Genomic DNA, 26,581 nt, shown 5'->3' on the forward strand with positions numbered 1-26,581 from the left:
GTGTTCACTAAGTCCTATCCGTGATCAGGAAATCCAGGGCAGGTTACGGTGGGCACCTCGTTTAGTGTATCCCTGGCTTTAGATAGAACAAGTCGGTAAAAACCAGTCATTTGTGTTCATCTGTGCTCCATTTTAGCAAAATGTCTGACCTTTTTTAAATTTTTGGAACTCAGTGCCCCAGAGCTGTCCCGGAACTTTTCTACTCAAGTCCTCTACCCCTCAGATCTCAGCCTCCTGAAAATCTAGGATCACAAATAGGAGCTAACCAGTGCGTGGCTGATCCATCCGTTCTTGTATTTCACAACTGCTTTTTACCCAATTATTTCCCAGAGTAGGGGTGGAAATCGTTTATTCTGCCTGCGGATGAAATTGCTCTTAATAACAGTGCGTTCAGGATACCTGCTCCCGCCAAAAGTTCCAAAGGTGATTTAAAGACGTGCACAAACTGTTGCAATACCGCTTTCCATTTACATACTAAATACAGTAGGAATAAAATTTGAGAAAAGCAGAATTGGGGGCTGGGAATGTGCATGAGGTGCTGGGTTCAATTCCTCAGTACCACATACACAACAACAACAAAGGCAGGATGTACTTTAGTATTTTCTTGAATAATCCTCCTTAGACAATGCGAAATCACTTGAAGGAGAACAGTGATATGTATTTAGGCCGGGTGTGGCAGAGATCAAGTTTCTCGATTAGAGGCCAGTGTGGACAAAAGTTAGCCAGACCCCCACCTCAATGAGCAAGCCAAGCACAGACAACTACCATCTCCATTAGGCAGGAGTGAAGGAACTCTTACAGGCCATGGAAAAGAAAACAAGTGAGGCAGGGATCTCTGGGGCAAGATTCAAGTGGCAGAGCGCTTGCCTAGGAAACTCAACTCCTGAGTGCAAATCTGCCCAGCGCTACCACAAAGGAAGAGAAAAATAGTTTTTAAGGGACAGCAGCTTGGGTGACAGACTGTCCCCCTTTCCCATCACCCCCCGGTCCCTGGTGTGAAGATGTCTGCTTCTGTGTCTCCCCACAAGCCCTCATAAGGTAGAACTCGTCTGTTATGTCAGCTTTTTTTTTTTTTAATTTTACTTCAGTAAAATGTCATTATTGCTGTTGGATATGCTCATGGTGCCATTAGAATGTGTTCATAAAATCGTGCTTTTTGTCTGGGATAAGATGGTCTACCCATGACTGAAAAACAAACATGTCCGTTAACCCAGAAACCCTTTTGTTCCCCCAGGGTCTTCCCCCTGCGCTCTAGACTGCCCTTGGATTCTCAGTACTTGAGGTCCCCAGGCCCTAGCGGCCTCCTGGGTGCTGATCCCGCCGGGAGCAGGCCGGCCGCTGGCTAGCTACAGGGAGTGGCCCTCAACTTCACGCCCAGGGGCACGCCCGCGTCCAGGAGCCCAACCTGCTCTCCGTGCGTGCACACGCACACGCACACACCAGCTCTCCACTCACAAGCATACACACAGACAGACACAATTTTCTCTTTCCAGAACAAGCCAGAATTACAGCTCTTTTGGTGATTGTTATAATTTTTGGAATGGTTCATACGTTTTCCAATTTTTTTTTTGAATTTTAATACTTCCATCTTTTTTTTTCTTTTCTTTTTTTTCCCAATTGTGAACCATTCCATATCACATCTTTATTGCAAAAGTCAACATGCTTCTTAGAAATTCAGATTGTAATTGATAAAACAAACATTACATATATGAATTTAAATGTATAAACAGTTAGAAATTCAACAATATCTCCTATTATACTATTACACAAGTTCACAATTTTGTAAAAACTATAATACAGGCATACTGTACATCAAGAGGAACCACTATTCCTTTCCACATGATTTTTTTTTTCTTTTTGAAATAATGATCCAACACCACGGGCCTTTCTCAGTCCTAACAAGACTGTTTCCAATTTTTTCCTCTTAGCTGGTGACAATATTTTCTCCATGTTCCATGAAGAAACTGAGGGAAATGTCCATTCCTTGGGGTTACGTCTGCAGGCTTGGGTAGAAATCAGACTGACCTAGCCAGATGGGCGGCTTCTGGTGCTTTCCGGCTACTTGTAAAAGGCATCACACACACGAAGAACAGCAGGATTTGCCTCTGATGTAAAGACAGGAGGAAAACAAGGCATGGAAGCTATTCGCTTTTAGGAGAAACCTAACAGTTGTTCACTGGAAGGTAGGGGAAAAACAATCCCAACGCCGGAGGGGCGGTGTATGTATGTACAGAGACAATCTACGCTAACTTGGGATTTTATAATATAATTAATTAATCCATACTTTTAATTCATTTTCAAACATGTTTTAGGTTTCTCAGGAAAGACATTTAAAAGTATTTTAGTTCTACCTAAGGTATGCTGAAAATTCAAGTTTTATACAAAGGACTGTAAACCTTAATTAAAAAAGAAACCTAACTGCTCTTCCTTTCTGTACCTTTCTCTTTCATTCCCTGTCCCCAATAACTAAAGAGTCAAACGAATCCTCAACTCTCTCTCTAGTCAGTGTAATAAGATATTAATTTTGAGGTTAAAAAATCATATGAAAAGGAATTTCATTCTGTCAACTGTCTACTGAAAATTTTCTTGCAGCTCCATTAATTTACTGTAATTCTCAGTTCCCAAATACAAAAATACAACAATTCTTATTGAAATCTATACGCTGGTAGTTTTAGTACACAAAAGAAAAAAAAAACCAAACAAATTATTTACAAAATTATACAGTTTAAGAAAAAACTTTGTACAAAAAATATATAAATCCTTTGTTCCCTCTATCACGCTTAAACTGTTAGGACTCAAAATATTCACCACAATGAATCTTTCAAAATATATACTGACTGAGCCACAGACATTAGGAAAATTTCATTAAAGTTGGTGGAGGAATAAGGAGCAAAATTGCTTACTGTAGGTTCCCCATTCTTCATTGGAGCTTATCTTAGCTTCAGTGCGATCAGAAACACAATAACGTAGAAACAGGCCCTCATTACGAAAGGAGAAGTACGTGAACTTAAAAATGATCCTGTTCTGAGACATCATCCCAGGACAACATTGTGGGAGGGAAAAGGATGATCAGAATTTGGGATTTAACCTGTAAGTCAATCTACAATCCTGATGGTTTTTTAAGTTTCTTAGTGAATAGTTTCTATTTTGAGAAAGTCTACCTCAGGAAAAAAAAATCCTTGCTATACTGATCACCAAGAACAATGAAGCCAACAGGAAGTTTCATTTTGTTTATACCACCACACACATTAAAAACACAGGTGTATATATCTTTGAAAAAGTGACATCCTATGTACATTAATCATTTTATTTCCCCAGGGGCCAGAAAAGTGTAGTGTTGCTCCTCTGCTTTTCCGTCTAACATTCAGAACACAAGGACATAAATTTCCATATATATTTTACTTAACAGAGGCTCTATACAGTGTACAGTAAAAATGCACACGGCAAAGGAAACCGCCTACTGGAGTATGCATATGTTTCTGAAAAACAACAAGCTAAAAAATTAGGAAAATATAAGATCATCTGCCCAATGTCAAGTTAGGATTCCACTTATTACTAACACACATAGCAACACCCCCCCCCCCGGCCAGGTACCTCACTAGCATGGTTTAAATTTAATTAAAGAACTTTGAACACTTTGTAATCCTTTTGTACTGTAACTATAAGTGAAGCTTTGAAAGAAAAAAGGCTGGCATTTAACCCCTAGAAACCCTTCCTTTATTCTCATCTAAACGTCTCTTATTTATTGAAGTGCGAGGATCAGCCTCTTATTGAGGTCTGACTCTTGATGGCCCGGTACGAGCACTTATCTCTACACATCAGGTCTAGTCATGAAAAGGGGGGACTCCAAGGAGGCAGTGGATACATCCTGAGGTGAGGAGGGGGCGGGGAGGGAGAGACCACGGGCCAGAGCTCAGGGTGGGAGGCGGCCAAGTCTGCAGTTCTCGCGGTGAACACACAGCACAACCTGCAGCACTGAAGGACAGAGTTAGTTGGGATTTTCACTGGCAAACGACTACACAGAAAAACTGAAAACAACTTGACATTGAATACAAATTAGACTCTACAATTTAAAAAAAAATAAATTTACTTCTCTTCCAAAACAACTCTTGAAAGCAAAGGGCATTTTAATTACAAATATCTCCTCTGATGACCCATTCATAATAGGTGAGCTAAGAGATTCCAGGCGATTTTGACATTTAATGAAATTTTATCAGCAGATTATAATAAAAATAAGATTTCTGAACACCCTGTCATTTACATCATAATCCAACACCAACAGCAACAGAAACAGGCGGTGTGGAAAGTAAGGCTCTAGATCCGTGTCATTCCTGCGGGTCTTCCCAACTGTGTCAGAAGCACTAGGCCTTTGGTGCTTTAGTAGCATGTACAATTATGAGATGTGTTTAAATAGCAAAGTTGCTGTCCTTAAACCTATTGTGTTGAAAAGAAAAATAAAATTTTTTTGGCTCATCGACTTCTTTAAATAATTTTAAAAAGTTGTTCTTCTAAACAATATTCCTAAAAATTATACAGCTCGCCATCAGATTTCATCTTCGCCATGACCGAGACTCATATTCATCTTCATCTTCATCGTCATCATCATGCAAGAACAAATCTGAGGTTTCTGTTTCCTGAAGAAATGAAGGTACATGAACATTAGGTAAACAGACTCAAACAGACTAGATTTACAAGTGATGCATTCAGAACAGCTTTTAGGGCAAAAACAAAACAAAAACAAAAGACCAGGGGCTGGGAATGTGGCTCACTGGGAGAGAGCTTGCCTAGTATGCATGAAGCCCTGGGTTCGATTCCTCAGCACCACATACACAAAAAAGGCTGGAAGGGGCACTGTGGCTCAAGTGGTAGAATACTAGCCTTGAGCAAAAGAAGCCAGTGACAGTACTCAAGCCAATGAGTTCAAGCCCTAGGGCTGGCAATAATAATAATAATTTATTTAACAAAAACAGCACATTTTTATGGAGAACAGTGATATTTTGATATATTTAAGCATTATGGATTAATAAACTCGGTATATACGAAAGATTTTAACTCCTTTCCTCTAGCTACTTTGATATAATATCACTAACTATAACCATTCTCTGTGCAATAGAATAACAGAACTATTCTTGTCTGGTTGTGGTTTTGTATTTGTTAACCAATCTCTCCCTATCCCTCCCCAAAATTTTTAAAATGGATATAAAAATCTTTTGCTTATTTAACATAATCAGGGGCATATAGTAAAGAAATATAGGCTGGATGTGAGAAATTATAGAAAAAATATTTATAAAAAGCATCTCTAATAAAAACTAAGATTGATTTTTATTCCATTAACTTAAAAATGAGAAGAACTATTAGTGTCCTAAATCTTTTCATGTGTGTGTATGTATGTATGTATGTATATATGTATGTATGTATGTATGTATGTATGTATGTATGTATGTATGTATCTATCTATCTATCTATCTATCTATCTATCTATCTATCTATCTATCTATCCTAATACATATATTCTTTTTTCAGGAGAAAATATAATACTCTCATAACATTTGTTATTCCAAACATTATATGAAAATCTAAGTCACAGGGCTGGGAATGTGGCTTAGCGGTAGAGTGCTTGGCTAGCATGCATGAAGCTCTGGGTTCGATTCCTCAGCACCACATACACAGAAAAGGCTGGAAGTGGCTCAAGTGGCAGAGCGCTGGCCTTGAGCAAAAAGCTCAGGGACCAGTGCCCCAGGCCCTGAGTCCAAGCCCCAGGACTGGAAAAAAAACAAAGTCATCCACAGCAAAGTATCTACAAATTTTACCAAAATACATTGTTGTTGGTTTTTTTGTGGTCCTTCAGAGTGAAACTGAATTCATCAGGGTTACCACACTTGAGCCGTTCTTCCAGTCCTTTTACTTTTAGTGGGTCTTTTTAGTTTTGTTTTGTTTTGTTCAGATAAGAGCTCATTTTTTCCCCCAAGCTGACCTGGAAACATAATCCTCCTAATTTCTGCCTTCTGAGTGACGGGGACTATTGGCGAAAACCATCATGACAAACTTTTTTTTTCTTTCTTTTATAAATGGGGAACATTTCCTGTTTATGTTTTCTAAAACCACACAGTCAGAAAATGCTTTATCAACTATAAATGCTTGATATCTTTAACACTAAGATGCAATCAGAAATAATTTTCACTTTAATGAGTTATAAATTAAAAATTAAAAAGCAAATTTAATTCTCATAATTTAAGAGATTATGACTCCCCCCCCCCCCTTTTTTTTGCCAGTCCTAGGGCTATGAACTCAGAGCCTGAGCACCGTTCCTGCAGCTTTTTCCATTTATGTGTTACTAAGGAATCAAACCCAGGGTTTCATGTGTGCTAGGCAAGCACTCTACCACTAAGCCACATTCCCAGCCCTGATTTTTTTTTTTTTTTTTTTTTTTTTTATTTTTTTTGGCCAGTCCTGGGCCTTGGACTCAGGGCCTGAGCACTGTCCCTGGCTTCCTTTTTGCTCAAGGCTAGCACTCTGCCACTTGAGCCACAGCACCACTTCTGGCCATTTTCTGTATATGTGGTGCTGGGGAATCGAACCCAGGGCCTCAAGCATACGAAGCAAGCTCTCTTTCCACTAGGCCATATTCCCAGCCCCCCCAGCCCTGATTTTTAACTGTATTCATACAAGAAAACCCAGTATTATTTAAAATTTATACTATTTCATGTTAAGAAAGATATAAAGTGACATGTGTTCCTATTCAACTTGAGTTCTTGAATTTACCTCCTCTTTGACTTCTTCCTCCTCAGTCTCAGTGGATATAGAAGGTACCTTGGGTTTGTGCCATGATATCTGTAGCCGACGGTCTTTGAATTTTGACCCTTGGTTTGCAGCCTAAAATATATTTGAGATTATGTTAAATTTACAGTCATAGTTATTAGGATTTCTCCAAATTCTATGCATCTTTAAAAGCATGCTGGTAGCATGAACACTCACTCAACTGACATTTCTAGCAAAGTGTAAATGTGGAACTTGTCTGTTGGGCGGGAACTGATGGGGTTGGGAGAAAGATGGAAGAGGGGATTCTGATCAAGAAGCACAGCACTGGATACTAAGACAAGTGTGTTAAACTGTTGACCTTTGATTTTTGACATGTACATAAATAGATTTACATTAGAAAACTGGTGATTTTTAAAAATCGCCAATCCATTTCAGGGCAATTCACTTAGCTCTATCTCTTACAGCTCTACTTTTATTTGATAATGTTATTCTACTTCCTCTTTTGAAATGCTGCTTATAAGATTCAATAAACATTAGACATACACCATCCACACCCAAGGCAAAAGTGCTCTTTCAAATTTGTCTTTGTACTACTTTCTAAGCATTTCTTTCTTCCCAGTAAATTTCAGTGAGAGAAGGCAAAAGTTTCGCTTTAAAGATGAAGTAACATAGACCAATGAAAAGGCATCAAAACTATCATGACAGCGAATTCTAACGTTATCTCTAAAGGCTTTCTTAACAAAATTCCTGTGGAATACTCTGTTCCAGCACAGTCCTGAAAACCATAACAGATGGGGTTCCTTTCTGCTTCAGCACCTTCTGCATAACTTGAGCCTTTACTCTAGTTTGTCCAGGAAAACAGTGATAAACCTCATGATGTATTTCCTGTATGTTTCCAAGAATACCTGGACCACTGTAGGGCAGAAGTATACATCACTCGGACAGACAGCAAGTCAACGACTGCCTGTACAGTTAACATCCTGGGACCTCAGAAAATAATTCCCAGCATTTCTTGGGAGGGAAGAATGTTTATAATTCTGGCTGTTGGGACACACAAAACCGCTACCAATATCGGGTGATATGTACAACAGACATCCTTTGCTTTTAACCCGACCTTTCAACAAAGGCCAATTAGAGAAGCTTTCACTGTTTCATTCATTTGGAGACGAACTTAATTTTAAATGAAAGTATTTTAACTTTATACTAAGACAAATTGAAAGCTTTTTCTTTTGTCCGTACTGGAGTTTGACTTCAGGGCCTCCCACCTGCTGGCAGAGCTCCACCGCTGAGCCCGTGACTCCCGGCGACTCCCCACGCACCAGGCTCTGGAGGAGAACTGGGTCTTGCCTAATCAAAAGCTACCTAAATGTTTTTCTCTTTCATAGGTCCAGATTTCTATCCCTAACCAGTTACCACAGGCAAGGCTTAGCCCAGAGGGGAAACCACAACGAGTTGATAAATTCAATCATCAAAACACAGATTGGCTTCGAAATGAGCACGTGACACTTCTGGCTGACTGAAAGACACATTAGTGGGTGGGAATGGTGGACAGTGGGTGAGAATAGTTCCCTTCAGTATTCTTTAAAAACTGGCTTGAGGAAGGAGCCTGTCCTTCTCTGCCTTTGAATGTTCCCGTTGGGAGCTGTCCTGTTTGTATCCCCGCATACGTCCCTGCAGCACGAGGATAAGTGCCTGACAACAAAGGCCCACGCACTATGGACAGCGGAGAAACAATGTGTGGTTGAGATTCTGAGCGACTCAATTTGAAAACTTCCCTTCCTCAAGACATCTTAGAAGAAGTAAGAGCTTACTTTCAAGTTACTTATCTGTTATTTGCAGCTAAATGCATGACTTTCATAATCAAGAAGATACCCATGCTCCACCCTACATCACTGAGTTTAAGGTTTTAAAATCTTTCCGTTGGGTGGTGGTGCTACAGGTTAAACACAAACCTTTTACATTAAGCTATACCTCAACTCCTATTTAAATTATATATATTTTCTTTAATAGTACCTTGGCTCTAAAAGAATAAAATCAACACATACCTGGAATTTGGTTTTAAAATATATAGTATAAAAATACTAATGGTTCATCCTAAAAGTGAACATATGGTAAAGAGTCTGACTAAGAGCATGTGTTCAGTGGAAAGTAAAGTGTCTAAGAGGAAAAATTTTTCTAATAAACTTGAATTCTGTTGCCCACACTATATTTAATAGTTTCATTTATGTATAATTTTGTATTCACTTTTATTTCAACCTGGTAATAAGTCAATCCCAATTTTTTTTTCTTATTCCATTTCTCTTTTAGACTATGTTCTTTTTTTTCTTTTTTTTTGCCAGTCCTGGGCTTGGACTCAGGGTCTGAGCACTGTCCCTGGCTTCTTTTTGCTCAAGGCGAGCACTCTATCACTTGAGCCACAGCGCCACTTCTGGCCATTTTCTGTATATGTGGTGCTGGGGAATTGAACCCAGGGCCTCATGTATACAAGGCAAGCACTCTCGCCACTAGGCCATATCCCCAGCCCTAGACTATGTTCTTATTGGCCGCAAAATACTTTTGGACAGTTAGATGGCTTTCACTTGGCTACTGATAATGCTGTGAGAACTCTCGTCAACGCAGACTGCGGACATAAGAACTCGAAGGAGGGGTTGGGGATTTAGCTCAGGGGAAGAGCACTTGTCCTCCGCTCTGGGGGGAAAAGAAAGGCAAAAAAACCGAAACCAAAACCAGCAAACTTAAGCAAACTAAAAAACACACAGAGCACTTGCCTAGAAAGCATGAAGCCCTAAGTTCAAACCGAAGTACCACCCAAAAAATCCCACAACTCTGAAGTTCAGAATCAGATTCTTATACTTTATACTTCAGCACTAAAAACCCATCATCTTTTGACAAGGATATGATTCACGCATAATCCTTTCAATCATGGAAGTTGATTTCATCTTGGACTTTCTGACTTACAAAGGATGCTGCTCACAGTGATGCCTGTGTACTGCTCAAGGACCCCACTAGCTCTTCCGGGGTTTCTGGTACTCTACATTACCTGGGAGCACTCTAAGTTAGCGAAATCTGTGGCCCTGTTTTGTTTTAGAAGTCCTTTCTCCTACCTTAGCTCTGTTCACAAGTTCCACAACTGCCCAGACACAACCCCATTAGTCAAGTGAGAGCTGTGTGTCACACTTAAGACATGCCTGTAAAACCTACACATGTGAATTCGGGACTTTGTGCTTGTTATGCAGGTATCTATCACTTGAGCCATACTTCCAAGCCCTTCAAACGGCTCTGCTTTTGAGAAGGAAAGCAAATCTGAGTATTGATTCTGGGTCAAAACTTACATATCTACCTGAGTCTCCATCCAAAATAATAAATGTATTTGCCTATAGCAAATCTCTACTTGTACATTTACATATCAGTTAACCATTGCCACTGCATACAGAAAATAACTCAAACGAGGTCGTCTACCTAAATGTCTTAAAATAAATCCTTGAATTCTGCCTCTATCACAGATTACTTTTACTTTCTAGCTAAAAATACTTAGAAACCATGTAATAATCCTAAAACAAAAATCAAAGGTAGCTTTGGAACAACTTATTGCTACAAATGTGTTTCTGTGGAGCATTATGGAATTACAAAGCAAGACCTACCTCCTGACCTTCAAATATATTAAGAATTTTCCAATATCCATGTTGTTATAACTCAATTCTTGAATCTATGTATCACTTGGTATTTATACGGACTGTGGCAAAGAAAACGCTGAATACAATGTTTTTCTAGTTAGCATTTGCAACTTTGAAAACTTACTGAGAAATGCTGAAGTAATTCATCCTTTTCCTCTTCAATGAATCCCCCAACTGTTATTGCTTTGGGACGGTGGTCCACCACCATGTGATTTAGTGCACCCCTCCCTCTGGCTCCACGACCTCGGCCTCTTCCTCGACCTTGGGAGGACATAGTCTTTCCTCGACCCACGGGTAAAATACCTAATCTTGCTGCCTAAACAACAACAAAGGGGAATGGAATGTAAAGTAGGAAAGAGAAAAATCTATTTTTTTTTTGATATATTAAAAACAGCAGGCTAAATCGCACCTCAACCTGTAACTGATTGAGTTTTTTCCTTAGTTCTGTTGTGTCTTCTCCTGAGGATAGCCGCTTGTGGAGGTCCAGTTCAGTGTCTAGTAGTTCTTTCTGGGCCTTTGGAAACATCAAGAGGAAAAAGGCATTTTTATAAAATAACTTCCAAGCTCTTATCCAGAACATTACAGTATACAATGACACAGCCTGTTTGTTTTTTTTTGAAAATGAGTAAGAGGATGCAATAAATATGGATGTTTTAAGAAAAGTAACTTTACAGATACAAGACTATAAACATGAAAAGAGCATTATGCGCTTACTGGAAATACTAAACAGTATTACTGAACAAGACAGAGTTACTGAGATGAGGGAGCTGGGAGTAATTTTCACATAATTCTGCTTAAATGAAACACAATGGAAAAAATAAATTATGCAGTAGACATTAATAGTACAAAGTTAACTGTTACAGGATTACTTTCATATTAGAACTTAAACCACCATTGCCCTTTTTTGCATGAGAAAAAAAATCAGACTGTGAAAGATACTTTATTTCCTCCCAAGTACTCTCTAATTTTTATAATACAAATAGTAAGATTTTTAGTGGATTATGCCTATCGTGTTTGCTACTTGTTAAGAATGAGGGAGAAGGATCACGTAAGCCCAAGAATTCTCAATCAGCCTGGATAACACAGAAGAAGCCAATCCCTTAAAAAAAAGGAAGAGGGATGGAAATAAAGGGAAAGAAGGAAAAAGTACTTGTGTTCTTCCAATACCAGAAAGAAATCTTATTAAAAACAACATTTTTATTATTTTAAGGGCTTTCGTTTCACTTATTTTTTTACAGTACTGGGCACTGAACCAAGCAAATATGCTAATCAAGAGAACTACCACTTAAGACATGGGCCACTCAGCCCTTCTTCCTTTTTCCTTTGCAGTAGGACTGGTGATTAAACCCAGTTCATTATGTTAGAAGCAATTTTTTTTTTTTTAAATCTCAAGAATGCTAAGATTACACCCAAGTTCCATCAAACTTGGCTTTCACAAAGAAATCTTGGATTGGAGGTACAGAAGGCTCAAATAGAAGAGGTCAAGGGGGTAGCGTCCCTACTCCACAAGCCCAGGTTCTGAATTCAATCCTCAGCAGGGAGCAGGTGGGAGAGGAAGAGAGGGAGAGAGCTTAGGAGTAGCTGGAGTAACAACTTTTCAGGTAATTTCACTAGCTAGTCTAGTAGATATTTTCACAGGGCTTTCCTAGTGCCAAGCTCCTGTGGATGTTAATAACGCGATGTCAAGTGTGAAACATGGGTACCTCTGTTTTTGTCTTCACTTTGGATTGTGTGGAGACTGCAGAAGATGTTTTTAGTTCATCTTTCAATTGTGAAATCTTTTCTCCAAGTTCTTTCAAAGTCTTCATTATGTTTGCTCTTTCTTCTGGTTTCATGTTTTTGTTTTTTTCTAGCTTGGATATCAGCATCTACAAAATAATCAGTAAAACCTAAGACCATGCTTTACTATTATGGATAACTCTGTAAATCAATTCTATACATCAATTCTCGCATGTAAACAATGAGCTCCTACTATCTTACCTTTTGACATTCTATTTGTTTTTCTAACATTTCCTGTTTCTTCTTCCGCATATCTTGTTGTAACTTCATGGCTTCCTATGCAGACCAGTAAAGAAGAAATTAGTAAAGGATAACAAAGTTTGCCAATAATAGTGCTAATATAGTAATAATAATGCAACTATGTCTCAATTCATATCTTCTGTGTCATCTTTTCTAAGACAGACTTTTCCTCATATTAAAATAATTAGCTGAGGGGCTGGGGATATGGCCTAGTGGCAAGAGAGCTTGCCTCGTATACATGAGGCCCTGGGTTCGATTCCTCAGCACCACATATACAGAAAATGGCCAGAAGTGGCGCTGTGGCTCAAGTGGCAGAGTGCTAGCCTTGAGCAAAAAGGAAGCCAGGGACAGTGCTCAGGCCCTGAGTCCAAGGCCCAGGACTAGCCAAAAAAAAAAAAAAAAATTAGCTGAGGAAGTAAGGGTATGGCGGAAGTGATAAGAGCACAGCCTTGAGTATAAGAGCTAAGTCAAGAAGAGCACAAGGCCTGAGCTCAACCGCTAGTACTGGCACTTAGAAAAAATAAAAAAGCGAACCCACCAGCTGGGGAGGGATGGAGTCCACATTTATAGTCCCACTAGTTAGGAGGCTGAGGCAGGAAGACTGAGTTTGAGACCCAGCTGGACTATATAATGAGACCCTGTCTTCTTCCTTTCTTTCTTTTTTCCCTCTCTCTTTTCTTCCTTCTTCCTTTTTTCTTTATCTCTCTCCCTCTTTCCTTCCTCCCTCTCCCTCACACCTTCCCTCTCTCTTTCTTTCATTTATTTTTGCCAGTCTTGGGGCTTGAACTCAAGGCCTTCCTTCCTCTTGCTAGGCAGGTACTCTGGCACTTGAGCTATACTAGTCCTGAGATGAACTAATTGAAAGGTTTCAACATAATGACTTAGGAATTCTGCCTTTCCTAGTAAGGTAGGAGAATTGAAAATGGTACCTGTTTTTTTTTAAGAACTTCTTGAACATCATGAGATTTAGACCCTGAAGAAAGTTTTGAAGATGTCTTTAAGTTTGTGGAGCTATAAATTGTTTTTGGATGGCTTGGAGCCGAAAATATCTAAAAAGCAAAAACAAAAAACACATAAATGATTACATTTTTTTAAATGCTTAAAATCATTTTCAGAAGAACTATTGCTAGCTGGGCACTGGTGGTTCACATTTGTAATCCTAGCTACTCAGGAGGCTGAGATCAGAGGATTATGGTACAAAGCCAGCCTGAGCAGGAAAGTCCATGAAACTCTTATCGCCAATTAACCACCTAAAAATGGGTAGTGGAGCTGTGACTCCAAGTGGCAGGGTGCTAGCTTTCAGCAACACAGAGTTTAAGCCCCACCAATGGAAAAAAAATTACTTCCATTCTTCTGAACACACACACACACACACACACACACACACACACACACACACACACACACCCCAATTAGAAAGTGCACAAGACCTGAGTCTTATCTCTAATACAGACCAAAAAAAAAAAAAAAAGTTTTTTGTTTTAGTAGTACTGAAATTTGATTCAGGAAAGACATGGTCAGGAGTTGTACCACTGAGCCACAGCTCCAGCAAAATCATTTCCTTTTTTGAGGTAGGACCTCACTGGTAGCCCAGTATGGCCTCGAATTTGTGATCCTCTTGCCTCAGCCTACTAAACCAGGATTTAAAACATGAGCTATCCTACTCAGCTGGGTCGTCTTTTTTTTTTAATCTAAACACATTTAGTTTAAACATGAGAACACTTGGGTAAGTAGGTGATTAGATGAATGGACAAATAAACAGTTCTCATCTTATCCTCATTATATATCCCAAGAAATTCAAAACCAAATCATTTTATCTTAAAATATTCTCATTTTTCAGGTTTTTGAAAATGCTTAGTTTTATCATCACATTCAGCATTTACGTGGTTCCAACTCAAACCCATAAAGCAAGAATATAGCTATAATATAGCTTCTTTTATCCTTACAATAACAATTAGATTTAATCGCATAAATATCATTTTGTTTCTTCTGTTATAAGCATATCAATGTGTTCACAGCCCTCCTTTCTTACATTAATAATGGCCAAAAATATACTTTTCTATTTCATTTTGCTTGCTTTATTTAATGTATACTGATAATCGATCACTCCTTGGTATATTTAAAAGCATTCCTATTCCTACTACATTTTAACAAACTAGTCCCTACTGATAGGCTTTGAATATTTTTGCAATTACAAATGAGGGGGCTGTACACACACACACACACACACACACACACACACACCAGTTGCAAATATAATTATGTCATTTTCTGGAAAATAAATAGCCCCATAAATACAAGTATTGTGACTTGTGTCTCATTTGAGGAAGCTCCAGAAGGAGAGGAAAAGCAGGGTTATAGAAACTAGAAGGGGAAGTGACAAGGGAGAGGAAAGAAGGATAAGGAAGATTATGAAAGGGGTGAATATGACCAAAATACATTATATAGCCAGGTGTCAGTGGCTCACACCTATAATCCTAACTACTAAGGAGGCTGAAATCTGTTAAGTTTGCCAATTACATGAAAGTCCATGAGACTCTTGTCCAATTAACCACCAAAAAGTTGGAAGTGAAGTTGTGGCTCAACTTGTGGAACATCAGCCTTTAGTGAAAAAGCGATGGACAGTGAGTGAGCAGGCTGAGTTCAAGCCCCAGTACCAACACCAAAACACACACACGCACACACACGCACGCACGCACACCCACGATCGAAAATGTTAAAGACCAATAATAAGTACATATTAATAAACAACGAAAGGGCTGAGAATGTGGCTTAGTAGTAAAGTGCTGGGTTCTATTCCTTGGCACCACATAAAAAATTAAAATAAAAAAAAACCTAAATTTATTCTACTTAGCTTTAGAAAAAAAACCACTAAATTTCAGGTGGGCACTGGCTGCTCATGCCCATAATCTTAGCTACAAAGGAAGCTGAGATCTGAGGCTCATGGTTGAAAGCCATGCTGGACACGAGAGTCTGTGAGACTCTTATCTCCAATTAACCAACAAGAGCCAGAAATGAAGCTGCAGCTCAAAGTGGTAAAGCACTAGCCTTGAGCATAAAGACAGGGATGGTGCCCAGGCCCTGAGTTCAAGCCCTAGGATGGGTATTGAAAAAGAAATTCTAGCTGGGTTGTGGAAATCAGGGAGGTGACCTGCCACACTTAGGTCAGCTGTCACACTTCTCGTGAGGGAGAAGGCACTTAACCTGGGTAATGCTGTGTGCCAATGACCAGACATGCATGAGAGTCACCGAGTTGCATACCTGGCAGTCCTCCCCAGCACCGCCAGGCTGACTCAACACATGGGACACATCACTCTGGCTACCGCTTGAATGGCCAAGACGATGTTTAACAGGAACTTTGTTAAGAACATAGGTACCTGGTGTCTGTGGTTTGCCTATCATCTGCAAATAAAAACAAACACACGAATGGTAAAAATGTAAAAACATGACAAGAATGGCACAAGTTTAGAGCAGTAATTACCCTGAGTAAAGCACAAAAGAAAATTGCAACAGGAGGGTGGCTTATTTATCTGTAAAGGTATCTTTGGATTTCAAGAGTTGCTGAGCATGTGCTTGGCATCATCATGCACAAAGCTCTGGGTTCGATTCCCAACACCCAAACCAAAAATTAATAAAATGTGTCACCACAACATGTATATACATATAAATGCATACATGTTCTGCATGCATAGTATTATATATGTATATATATATATACGCACAAACACACAAAAAATACTTAAGAATTTTTTCATGTTGTCTCCAATATACAATGCTTAGAAAACAGGTTTTAACTGATAGTAGCTAAGTATGAAGAGCAGTGTGGAATGTGCCATTCTGAGCTGTATTAACAGACCATTGTAACAGTCCCGGGGTGGTGGTATCACTTCGCTATACACCCAACTTCACACTTTGGATTTTCCTGACTCAGCTTGAGTGCTGGAATTAGAGGCACGAGCTATCATTTCCAGCTCACTTTTTTCCTTTAAATACGAGGGCACTGAGTTTAAACATGGAACAGCTGGGTGGAAATCATCATTATGATCAATATTGGAACAGCTCTAATGCGTGTGGCGGTTTGTCATTTCCTCCTTTTTTTCATTCCAACATTTGGCATCAGGAATAAATTCAACAACAATCCAAATTCCAATTGTGGGCCATTGTAGTGGGCTCTATGTGAAGTACTTGAGATGCCGAGGCAACACAATTCCAAGTTCAAGACCAGCCTAGGCTATCCAGTGAGTTTTCATCACAGGAAAAGAAAGAACAAAAGAACGGGGGGAAAAAACTTTAAAAAACAACAAAAAAAAACCCCACAGCTTTCCTGAAGCTTTCATTATAGACTATTCAGGGGAGTGCTGGTTTTCAGTAGTCCTGGGGTTTGAACCCAAGGCCTCATATTGGCTAGGCAGGCATTCTACTATGGGAGTCAAACTCCCAATCCTTTCTGCTTTGTTATTTTTCAGACAGGCTCTCATGCTATTTGCCTGGGCTGGCCGTGGACCTACATCTTCCTACCTAGGCCTCCTACACAGGATTACAGCCATCAGCCACCAAGCCTGGCTCATCTGTTCAGTGAGGATCTTTGTTCCTGGCCTGGAACCAGGACTTCCCTGACCTCTCCACTAGAGTAGCTAGGATCACAGGCCTGAGCCACCTAGTTTGTTTTCCAGGGTATTTTGTTTTTTGTCTTTTTGTAGGTTGTAGGGCCTGAACTTAGGACTTTGGCTCTAAGATCTCTGTTGCTCAAGGCTAACACTCTATCACTTTGCGCCACAGCTCCACTTCTTGTTTTTGAGTGGTTAACTGGAGATAAGAGTCTTGTGGGACTTTCCAGCCCAAGATGGCTTCTTCGATCCTCAGATCTCAGCCTCCAGAGTAGCTAGGATTACAGGCATGAGCCACCAATGCCCAGCTTCAAGTACAATTTTTCTACACAGGAAAAAGCAGGACAAATGGGGCTTGAAACAATGGTGACTGAACTGAGCATATTACAAAACACAGTAGTCCTAAATTCAGAATGCAGTAGTAAACAGTACATATGCATCACATTTTTCTTAATAATCTTGTAGATTCATAGGCCTCATACCTGGAGATTAACTCTGTAGATGTGGCCCTCCATGTGACACCCATAAATTTGCACCTAAGCAAGTGGTTATGATGTAGAACAGCACACCTCAGACTTCAGAGGAAGTAAAAAAATCACCAGGAGAACTGTTTGAAACAGATTCTTGGACCTCACCCATAAAAATTCTTGATTCGGTAGGACAGAGCCAGGCCCAAGAAGCTGCATTTCTAACCATTTCCTAGGAGAATCAGAGGCTGGTGTGCAAATGGAAGTCACCGATAGCTCTGAAGTGACTCAAGAACCGTGAGCTGAGAAGCACTGATCTGGAGAGTGGGACCGGCATCTTTCCTTCCCGGTGAGCTGGCCTACCTTCTGGATGCCTCCGTGCACCGACGAGGGCGGAGACTGTGTGGCCATCACCTGCTGCGAATGGAGGTGCTGCGGTAGGTGGTGGTGCTGCTGGGAGAGGTGACTCACTGTCTGCTGCTGCTGCTGCTGCTGCTGCTGCTGCAAGAGCAGCTGTGCTGAAGACTGCAGTGCTGGCTGCTCGTTGTTTTCCCTGTGCCACAAGACTCGAATGAACCTGTTGTTCAGAACCGCTTCTGTGCTAGAAATGGCTTTCCTGGCCTCCTCATTGGTAAGGTATTGGATGAGGGCTGCTTCTGGGTCGCCCTTGAACGCCACCTTTAAGAAAGTATTAGACACAGCATTAATTTACAACAATGGAGAAGAGGTACAATTACACACGAGCCACTGTTATGCAGTGAAGTATGCCCTCTTACTCAATGTGCTAAGTAAAGCCCTAACATCAATGGGCTTCTAGGAATTAAAATGAAAGGAAGGGCTGGGATATAGCTCAGTGGCAAAACGCTGGCCTACCAAGTGCAACTTCCTGGGTTCAATCCCTAGGTACCAAAAGAAAAGACACACAAAAAAAAAAGTTAAAAAAAGATGAAAGGGCCTGGTGGCAAGAACACTTGCCTCGTATACTTGAAGCCCTGGGTTCGATTCCCCAGCACCACATATACAGAAAATGGCCAGAAGTGGAGCTGTGACTCAACTGGCAGAGTGCTAGCCTTGAGCAAAAAGAAGCCAGGGACAGTGCTCAGGCCTGAGTCCAAGCCCCAGGACTGGCCAAAAAAAAAAAAAAAAGATGAAAGGAAGTCCTAAGTTTGGGCCCTATTTGGAATGGATTCTCAGATGAACAGTTCCCTCTTTCTCTCTCTCCATGTGACACATGGAGTCGCTGCTTATAAGCCAGGAAAAAAGGCCCTACCAGGACCCAATTGGCCTCCACCTCCACTCTCACGATGAGGAAAAAAATTATTTATTTCACTCTGTAACATTTGTTATGGGAGTCGGAGTAGATATTACAACTACCCACATTAAGCAATTTCCATTTATCTGAATGCTGCAAAGAAAAAAGATACAGGCAAAATTTAGTATAAAGAGGGAACATTTAGTATGATGGGCGACATCTTTGGTATATTTTTAATGTGTGAAACCTTTTTTAAAAACAGTGTATGTATACCCTTTCATAGAAATATAAAAAATGAATGTCTTTTCATCAAGATATCTGGGATAAGATAGGGCTCAAGCGAGCAGAAGAGGCTTATTTTAGACAGTGCACCTAGGCCCTGAGTTCAAGCCCCGAGAGCAACACACACACACACACACACACACACACACACACACACACACACACACACCCCAAATGAACAAAAATCAGGTGCAGTCTCTCAAACCACTGAAATCCTAACTACCTGAGAGGCTGAGGTCAGGGCATCAGGGTACAAGGCCACCCCAGGAATAAGCTTGCAAGACTCCATCTCAACCAATAGCTAGAAGCAATGGTACGTTCCTATTACTCTAGGGTCAGAGGAAGCACAGTTGTTGGGCACAGCAGAGCACACCTGTCGTCTTCGAAGCACAAGTAGAAGGACTGTATGTAGTGCAGGCTGAAATGAGCACAAAGCAAGACCCTACATGGAAAATAACGGCAGCAGGTGGAAACCAGGGGCTCACACCGGTAATCCTAGCTACTCAGGAGGCTGAAATCTGAGGATTATGGTTCAAAACCAACTCTGGCAGGAAAGTCCATGAGACTTGCATCTCCAATTAACTGCCAAAAAGCCACAAGTGAGGCTATAGAGCACTAACTAGCCTTGAGCAAAAAAAAAAACAAACAAAAAAACCTCAGTGACAGAGCTCAGCTCCTGAGTTCAAGTCCCAGGACACACACACAAAAAAAAATTAAAGAAAGGAAGGAGGGAAGGTGAGAAGGAACGGTGAGAAAGGAGGGAGGGAGGGAGGGCGGGAGGGGGAGAAGAAAGGGGTTACAACATCCTAGGCACTAGTATCTCATGCCTGAAATACTAGTTACTCGGCAGGTGGTCAGAATTACAGCTGACTTGTTTTAATTAAGCAAGGTGAGCTGATAGAAATACTTCCCAAGGTCTATAAAAATGTATGGATTCTGTCGCTGATACAGTCACATTTACCTGGATATTAACAATAGTTCCAAATTTGCTGAAGTGTTCATTGAGCTTTGTTATGTTGTTCAATTCCTGAGGGATTTTTTTGACCTCTAATTTGGTGTTTGTATATTGATTCTTCCGCAAGAATCCTGGCTTACTCTGATTGTTATTCCCTTGCCTGGAAAAAACATTAATAGACATTGGTTAATTCTCTTACCTCATGGTTAAAAAAAAAATTAGCAAAGTTTATGCCTTACCATTTTTGAGAAATTATTGAACAATTTCTATACCTTATTTTAACAGAATAAGTGAGAGGGAAAAAATATGTGAATAATGAAATGTTATAAAAAGCAGGGATCCAATTATAGTAATCATCACATTAGTTTCTTACAACTACTTAAAAAATAATAATAAGTAAAAAGTGATGTTAAAAAAAATTGCCAGGTGCCTATGGCTCATGCCTATAATCCTAGCTACTCAGGAGGATGAGAGCTGAGGATCACAGTTCAAAACCAGCTCAGGGAGGAAAGTCTACGAGACTCTTATCTACAATTAACTACATAGAAAAGGCCAGAAATGGCGCTATGGCTCAAGTGGTAGAGTGCTAGCCTTGAGCTAAAGAGCTCAGGGCCTGTGCCCAGGCCCTGAGTTCAAGCCCCATGACCAACCAAAAAAACAAACAAACTTAATGGTGGGTGAACAATGTAGCAGTGGTACTCACTAGACACTGATTAAAATGAACTACACAACTTCTGTGGGGGAACAGGAGGGAAAAACTGGGAGTGCTGGAAGGGGTAACAGTGTCCAAAGGAGAAATGTACTCGACTTGACTTGTAACCCCTTTCTAACAATTAAAAACAAACAAAAAAACCTCAAGGAAGAAAAATCTAATGAAAAACAACATTCCAACAAAGTCTGCTCAAATCATAATTTTGGGATAGTTTGAAAATCATTGATTAATAACTTAATTTTAACAATTTTACAAGGAAAATACAAACAAAAAGAAGGAAGAAACCCCACAGACTAAACATTCCGAATCATCACATTATCTTACTTTCCCAGCCAAGGCTTCTTTGTGAGTGGTCCTTCCAAACTACTCATGGCTCTTTTCCGGCTGTCGGGTTCAAGAACGACTCTGGTTATGTTGCTATTCATTGAAGCAGGAACTGGAGGTTCAGTCTGGATGACAATATTAGCAGCTGTTGAAAATAAAAATTTGCATTCCTGAGTTTCAGGGGAAACTTGAAATGACTAAAATATTTAGTCTAAAAGCTAAGAAGTACTGTGACCAGCACTCAACTACTACCATTTTCTTTTTCAGAAATGCCTAACAGCCAGAAAGTAAACATAGGCTTCTTGTCTTTCATTGAAAGAAAAAATAATACGAGTCTAAAAAGTCAAAGGTAAGAAGGTTGAACAACACATTTTAACTCTGTGTTCTACTTACTTTTATGCTGAGCAAAACTCTGAATTTACACGGAGATGTGGGGTTGCTTTGTTAATAAGCATAGTAATGATTATGAATAATGAATATTGGAATGAATGCTATTATAGAATAAAGTAACAGCCACTATGAAAAAAAAATAAAAAATAAAAATAAAAAAATAAAAAGTCAAAGGCAAACTCAATGTAATAATTAACTAAAATACAGATCATCACTGGATGCCAAAAAAAGAAAGTCTTAGAGAAAAGTTGAAGAACATGGCAAAGTACCACTCCACAAATACTTTTACATGGAGCTATATAACAATTATCAGCTTAGGTGATTTTTTTCTTAACAGTACTGGGAATGGAACTCAAGACCTCATATTTAATAAAGCAGGCATTTTACCAGTTGAGCCATGTCTCTAACCCAGAGTTTGGGTAGACAAAAAGACATGAGCCACCAACACTCAGCCAATTGCTTTTATTCAAGTGCTATTTAAAAAAACAGGTTAACTGGGAGTGATTGAAATATCAAAGCAAGACTGTAGTATAAAATAAATCATCTGGGCTGGGAATGTGCCTTAGTGGTAGAGTGCTTGCCTAGCATGTGTGAAGCCCTGGGTTCAATCCCTCAGTACCATATAAACAGAAAAAGCCAGAAGTGGCGCTGTGGCTCAAGTGGTAGAGTGCTAGCTAGCCTTGAGCAAAAAGCAGCTCAGGGATAGTTGCCCAGGCCCTGAGTTCAAGCCCCAAGACTGGCCAAAAAAAAAAAAAAAATCACTTTCTATTCTAAGAAAAATTATCTATGGCTTACTGTACATAAAGACTAGGCTAGCAAGAAAAGAAAGACTTAAAAATCACTGAAAGCATAGATTTGGCACTAATTTCAGGTAACAATGATACATAGTAAAGAAGGTAGGAGCCTATTTTTTGGAGTTAGAAAGATCTGTGTTCAAACCCTAGGGGGATTTTTGTTTGGGGAATTCTTGGTGGTATTGAGGTTTGATGTCAGGGTCTTCTACCATTTAACTTATACTCTCCAGACTTTTTTCAAAGAAGGTTCTTCCCAAGCTGGACTGGACTGATTTGATTTTACACCGCCCCACACAGCTGGAATGACAGATACATACCATTACCATCTTATCGGTTGGGACAAGGTCTCTAACTTTGTTCATGGGCTGGCAATCTCCATCTGCTACTGAATAGCTGAGGTTAGAGGAATGAGCTTGGCCTCAAATTCTACTACCACTTAATGGTTGAGTGACCTTGGACAAGTTCTTCAAGCCCTCTGAATCTCTCTTCACTTGTAAAAGCAGAACTAAAATATTACCTATTTTATGGAGTTGTTGTAAGGCACATAGTATATGAATATGTTTATGAAAATGTGTGCACATATAATGTAATCCTGAGGGCTGGGAATATGGCCTAGAGGCAAGAGTGCTTGCCTCGTATACATGAAGCCCTGGGTTCGATTCCCCAGCAACACATATACAGAAAATGGCCAGAAGCGGCGCTGTGGCTCAAGTGGCAGAGTGCTAGCCTTGAGCAAAAAGAAGCCAGGGACAGTGCTCAGGCCCTGAGTCCAAGGCCCAGGACTGGCAGAAAAAAAAAAAAAAAAAGAAAAAAGAAAAAGAAAAAAAAATAATGTAATCCTGATACAAAATCTGTCAGCCATAGTGGTAATGTCGTTATTGCTGATAAAGAATAAACAAACTCAGGATAGACAAAAATGGAAAAATGTTCACCATATTAAATCAGAAAATATCATAGGTAAGGAACAGAACCAGCCAAAATAAAATTAAATACTGTAAATTTCATTATAATAACAAGGAACTGGAATCTTACTACACATAAGTAACAGTCTTTTTAGGATAACACAGTTATTATTAAGCCAGATTAGAAGTTAATGCCTGCATTTCACTTTGGTTTTAGTTTTTAGGTGTATGCTTCCTAACAGGTGTTAACTAATGGTTGTAATCATTAAGTAGTAAGAAGTGTCAAATAATTTAGTTTCATTAAGTAGCTTAGCTTGGGCTGCCTGGAACTTGCTACGTAGCCTCAGCGAACCAAATACTGGGATTAATGGCCTGTGCCGCTCTGCTCAGCTCCAAAGTAAACCCTTAAATGATCCTTTCTTCGAGGGAAAGGAACAGTCGTTGCATCTTTTTTATGCCTAATGCCTAGCACAACAGTGTCAGCACATAGCTAAGAATCTATTAAAAACAAAAACAAGAAGCCAGGCACTGGAGGCTGTAATCCTAACTACTCAGAAAGGAGGGTTCTGAGGATCATGGTTCCAAGCCAGCTCAGGCAGGAAAAACCAGAAGTGGGCTGGGCATGTGGCTTAGCGGTAGAGTGCTTGCCTAGCATGCATGAAGCCCTGGGTTCCATTCCTCAGCACCACATACACAGAAAAGGCTAGAGGTGGCGCTGTGGCTCAAGTGGTAGAGTGCTAGCCTTGAGCAAAAGAAGCTCAGGGCTGCTGGACACCAGTGGCTCATGCCTGTCATCTTAGCTACTCAGGAGGCTGAGATATGAGGATCAAGGTTCAAAGCCAGCCCAGGCAGGAAAGTCCATGAGACTCTTTTCTCCAAGTAACCACCAGAAAGCCAGAAGTGGCACTGTGGCTCAAAGTGGTAGAACACTTGAGCTGAAGAGCTCAGGGACAGTGCCCAGGCCTTGAGTTCAAGCCCTATGACTGACCAAAACAAACAAACAAAAAAGGAAGCTCAGGGACAGTGCCCAGGCTGAGTTCAAGCCCCAGGACTGGCAAAAAAAAAAACCCAAAAAATGTAAGTGGGTTATGACTCAGTAAGAGTGCTAGCCTTAAGCAAAGGAACTCAGGGACAGCAACCAACTCAAAAAAATAAACTAATTAAATAGCATTGTCTTCTTAAAATAAGTATACTGCAATTTAAAATTTGGGGACAAAGCTACAAGAAACATTTAAGATGATCACCAAGTGCCCTTCAAAGAGTACAAGTACCTCACCTCTAATTTCTTCAAATTAGGTCAGAAGTACAAATTGAACAACTCTATTATAACTGCTATACAAAATTTACCATGAGAAAAAGGTCAAGTCATTCTCACCTCTTGGATTTGCATCCATGTCTCCAGATGTTAGGCCAATCAGGTTAGGGCGCTGAGTCTGGGTTCTTGAAAAGAACTGTCTGTACTGTGATCTACCAGAACTGGTAATACTAGGAGCTTCTGGGTTATAACCATCCGGTTCGTATGTATCTGAGGTTAAAAAAAATACATACTAAATGAGACAGAGGTAAAAAGATTTCTCATTTACTTTAAAATACTAAAGGTGCATAGTTTTCAACAAATGTAATTACATCAGCCCATTTATATTTCATTTACAGTACAGTGCTTTTGGAAGTAAAAAACAGTGCCGTCACAAACCATATTAATTCTCAAATGCTTTTGCATCTCAAAACTCAGTGACCATTTCTGTCTTACACGTTAATCAACTAACTTGAACTTCAATGCATAATTCTGAGATAAACTTTCACGTACATGAATGCTGTGTTCCAATTCCTAGGCACTTTTCTTTGAGTTGTGGTTTGTAATTGTTCAGATAGGGTCTCGCCTGCCCAAAGCTGGCCCTGGGCTCAATCCCCCTACCTCTTCCTCTTGTGTAGCAGGTATCACATGTAGGTGCTACGTAGACACTTTGATGACAGGGTCTTACTTTTTGCCTTAGCTGGTTTCAAACCACAATCCTCCCACTTTCACCTCCTACACAGATGGACTTACAAGTATGAGCTATTATGTCTGGCCTTCCTCATAACTTTCCTAATTAAGTTTTTTTTTTTTTTGGTATGGTACCGAGTATTGAACCCAGGCGTAACTTTAATAATTAGGAAGAGAAAAATATTTATCAATGTATTTATTTGATTTACACTTTAAAATGGAAAGACAATAACAGGTTTCCTATGTTAAGAACATTTCAAAAAGAATTTGGCCAGATAAAATTTACATTTATGCTTGTAATAATTATACTATTACATCCCTCTTTATCAATTATTATGATTATTACCATCATCGTCATCGTCATCGTCATCATCATCATCATCATCAACATCATCATCATTTTCTTGTGTGTGTGTGCTAGTCCTGGGGCTTGGATTCAGGGACTGGGTGCTGTCCCTGAGCTCTCTAACAATAGCACTCTAGCACTCTAATACTCAAGCCACAGCTTCACTTCTGGCTTTTTAGTGGTTACTGGGATTACACGGGGGATGTCTTGGAACTGGGATCACAGATCTCAGCCTCCTGAGTAGGTAGGATTATAAATTTGAGTGAGCCACCAGCATCTAGCTCACCAATTCATTTTTTAATTAATGTTTCCCTTACGTGTTTCATCAAAACAAAAGCCCATTTTAAAAATTCCAATGCTAAATTAACAATTTTATTGGTGCTAAAAGCAATTCTGAGGGCTGGGAATGTGGCTTCGTGGTAGAGTGCTTGCCTTGCATGCATGAAGCCCTGGGTGCGATTCCTCAGTACCACACAAACAGAAAAGGCCAGAAGTGGCGCTGTGGCTCCAGCGGTAGAATGTTAGCCTTGAACAAAAAGAAGCCAAGGACAATGCTCATGCCCTGAGAGTTCAAGTCCCAGGACTGGCAAAAAAAAAAAGAAAAGCAATTCTGAAAGAAATTCTAAAAAAGAAAACTGATGGAATGTGTCTTCTTCATTCCATAAAATGCAAAGATTTTATACTGATTTTCATAATTAGAATTTAGATGTCCAGTCTTATTTTTCTTCGTCATGGAAAAATTCCTTAAGTAATCCAAACTAAGTGTAAGCTACAAAACACATTTAAATCTTTATTAAAGTCACTTCTGTGATTTAGAGTGTCAGATCAGCAATGATCCCTACAGTAAGCATCCTAAAACCCCAAAGGCAGTAAATGGATGTAATGAGCACTACTAGGATTCACAAGTCCCCTATGCCCATTTCTATTCACAACACTCTTAAGAGACAATCTTTCCTGTGAATACTGTATTCCCTAACTCCAGATTCATCTGCAAACCCTCTACTTTCACAAAGCACTTCAACAGAGTAACTTGCATCTAAACAAGACACCATTGAAATAAAAGTGATTGAGACATCTGGTCTTAGAACAAGAACAAGAACCAGTATAGCTTCTC

At 39.8% G+C, this 26,581-nt stretch overlaps 1 protein-coding gene across 5 annotated transcripts in view; it reads right to left on the reverse strand.

The window, feature by feature from the left end:
• Positions 1–1,663: 1,663 nt before the first annotated feature.
• The window catches only part of Rbm27 (RNA binding motif protein 27), a 65,635-nt gene continuing 40,717 nt past the window's right edge, over positions 1,664–26,581 (reverse strand). For 4 of the 5 annotated variants that reach the window (XM_048331555.1, XM_048331552.1, XM_048331554.1 and 1 more), the window contains 12 exons: positions 24,513–24,662; positions 21,052–21,196; positions 20,022–20,175; positions 17,890–18,204; positions 15,714–15,854; positions 13,382–13,501; positions 12,414–12,488; positions 12,137–12,301; positions 10,843–10,947; positions 10,558–10,749; positions 6,763–6,873; positions 1,664–4,634 (listed from right to left, as the gene is read on the reverse strand). In XM_048331555.1, the coding sequence (XP_048187512.1) occupies positions 4,551–4,634; positions 6,763–6,873; positions 10,558–10,749; positions 10,843–10,947; positions 12,137–12,301; positions 12,414–12,488; positions 13,382–13,501; positions 15,714–15,854; positions 17,890–18,204; positions 20,022–20,175; positions 21,052–21,196; positions 24,513–24,662 (1,757 nt within the window). In that variant the 3' untranslated portion in view covers positions 1,664–4,550. The remainder of the gene's footprint in view (positions 4,635–6,762; positions 6,874–10,557; positions 10,750–10,842; positions 10,948–12,136; positions 12,302–12,413; positions 12,489–13,381; positions 13,502–15,713; positions 15,855–17,889; positions 18,205–20,021; positions 20,176–21,051; positions 21,197–24,512; positions 24,663–26,581) is intronic. The other variant, XM_048331553.1, reaches the window with a different exon arrangement.

Source organism: Perognathus longimembris, chromosome 22 (assembly GCF_023159225.1).
Source record: "Perognathus longimembris pacificus isolate PPM17 chromosome 22, ASM2315922v1, whole genome shotgun sequence".
NCBI classification, from domain to species: Eukaryota; Metazoa; Chordata; class Mammalia; order Rodentia; family Heteromyidae; genus Perognathus; species Perognathus longimembris.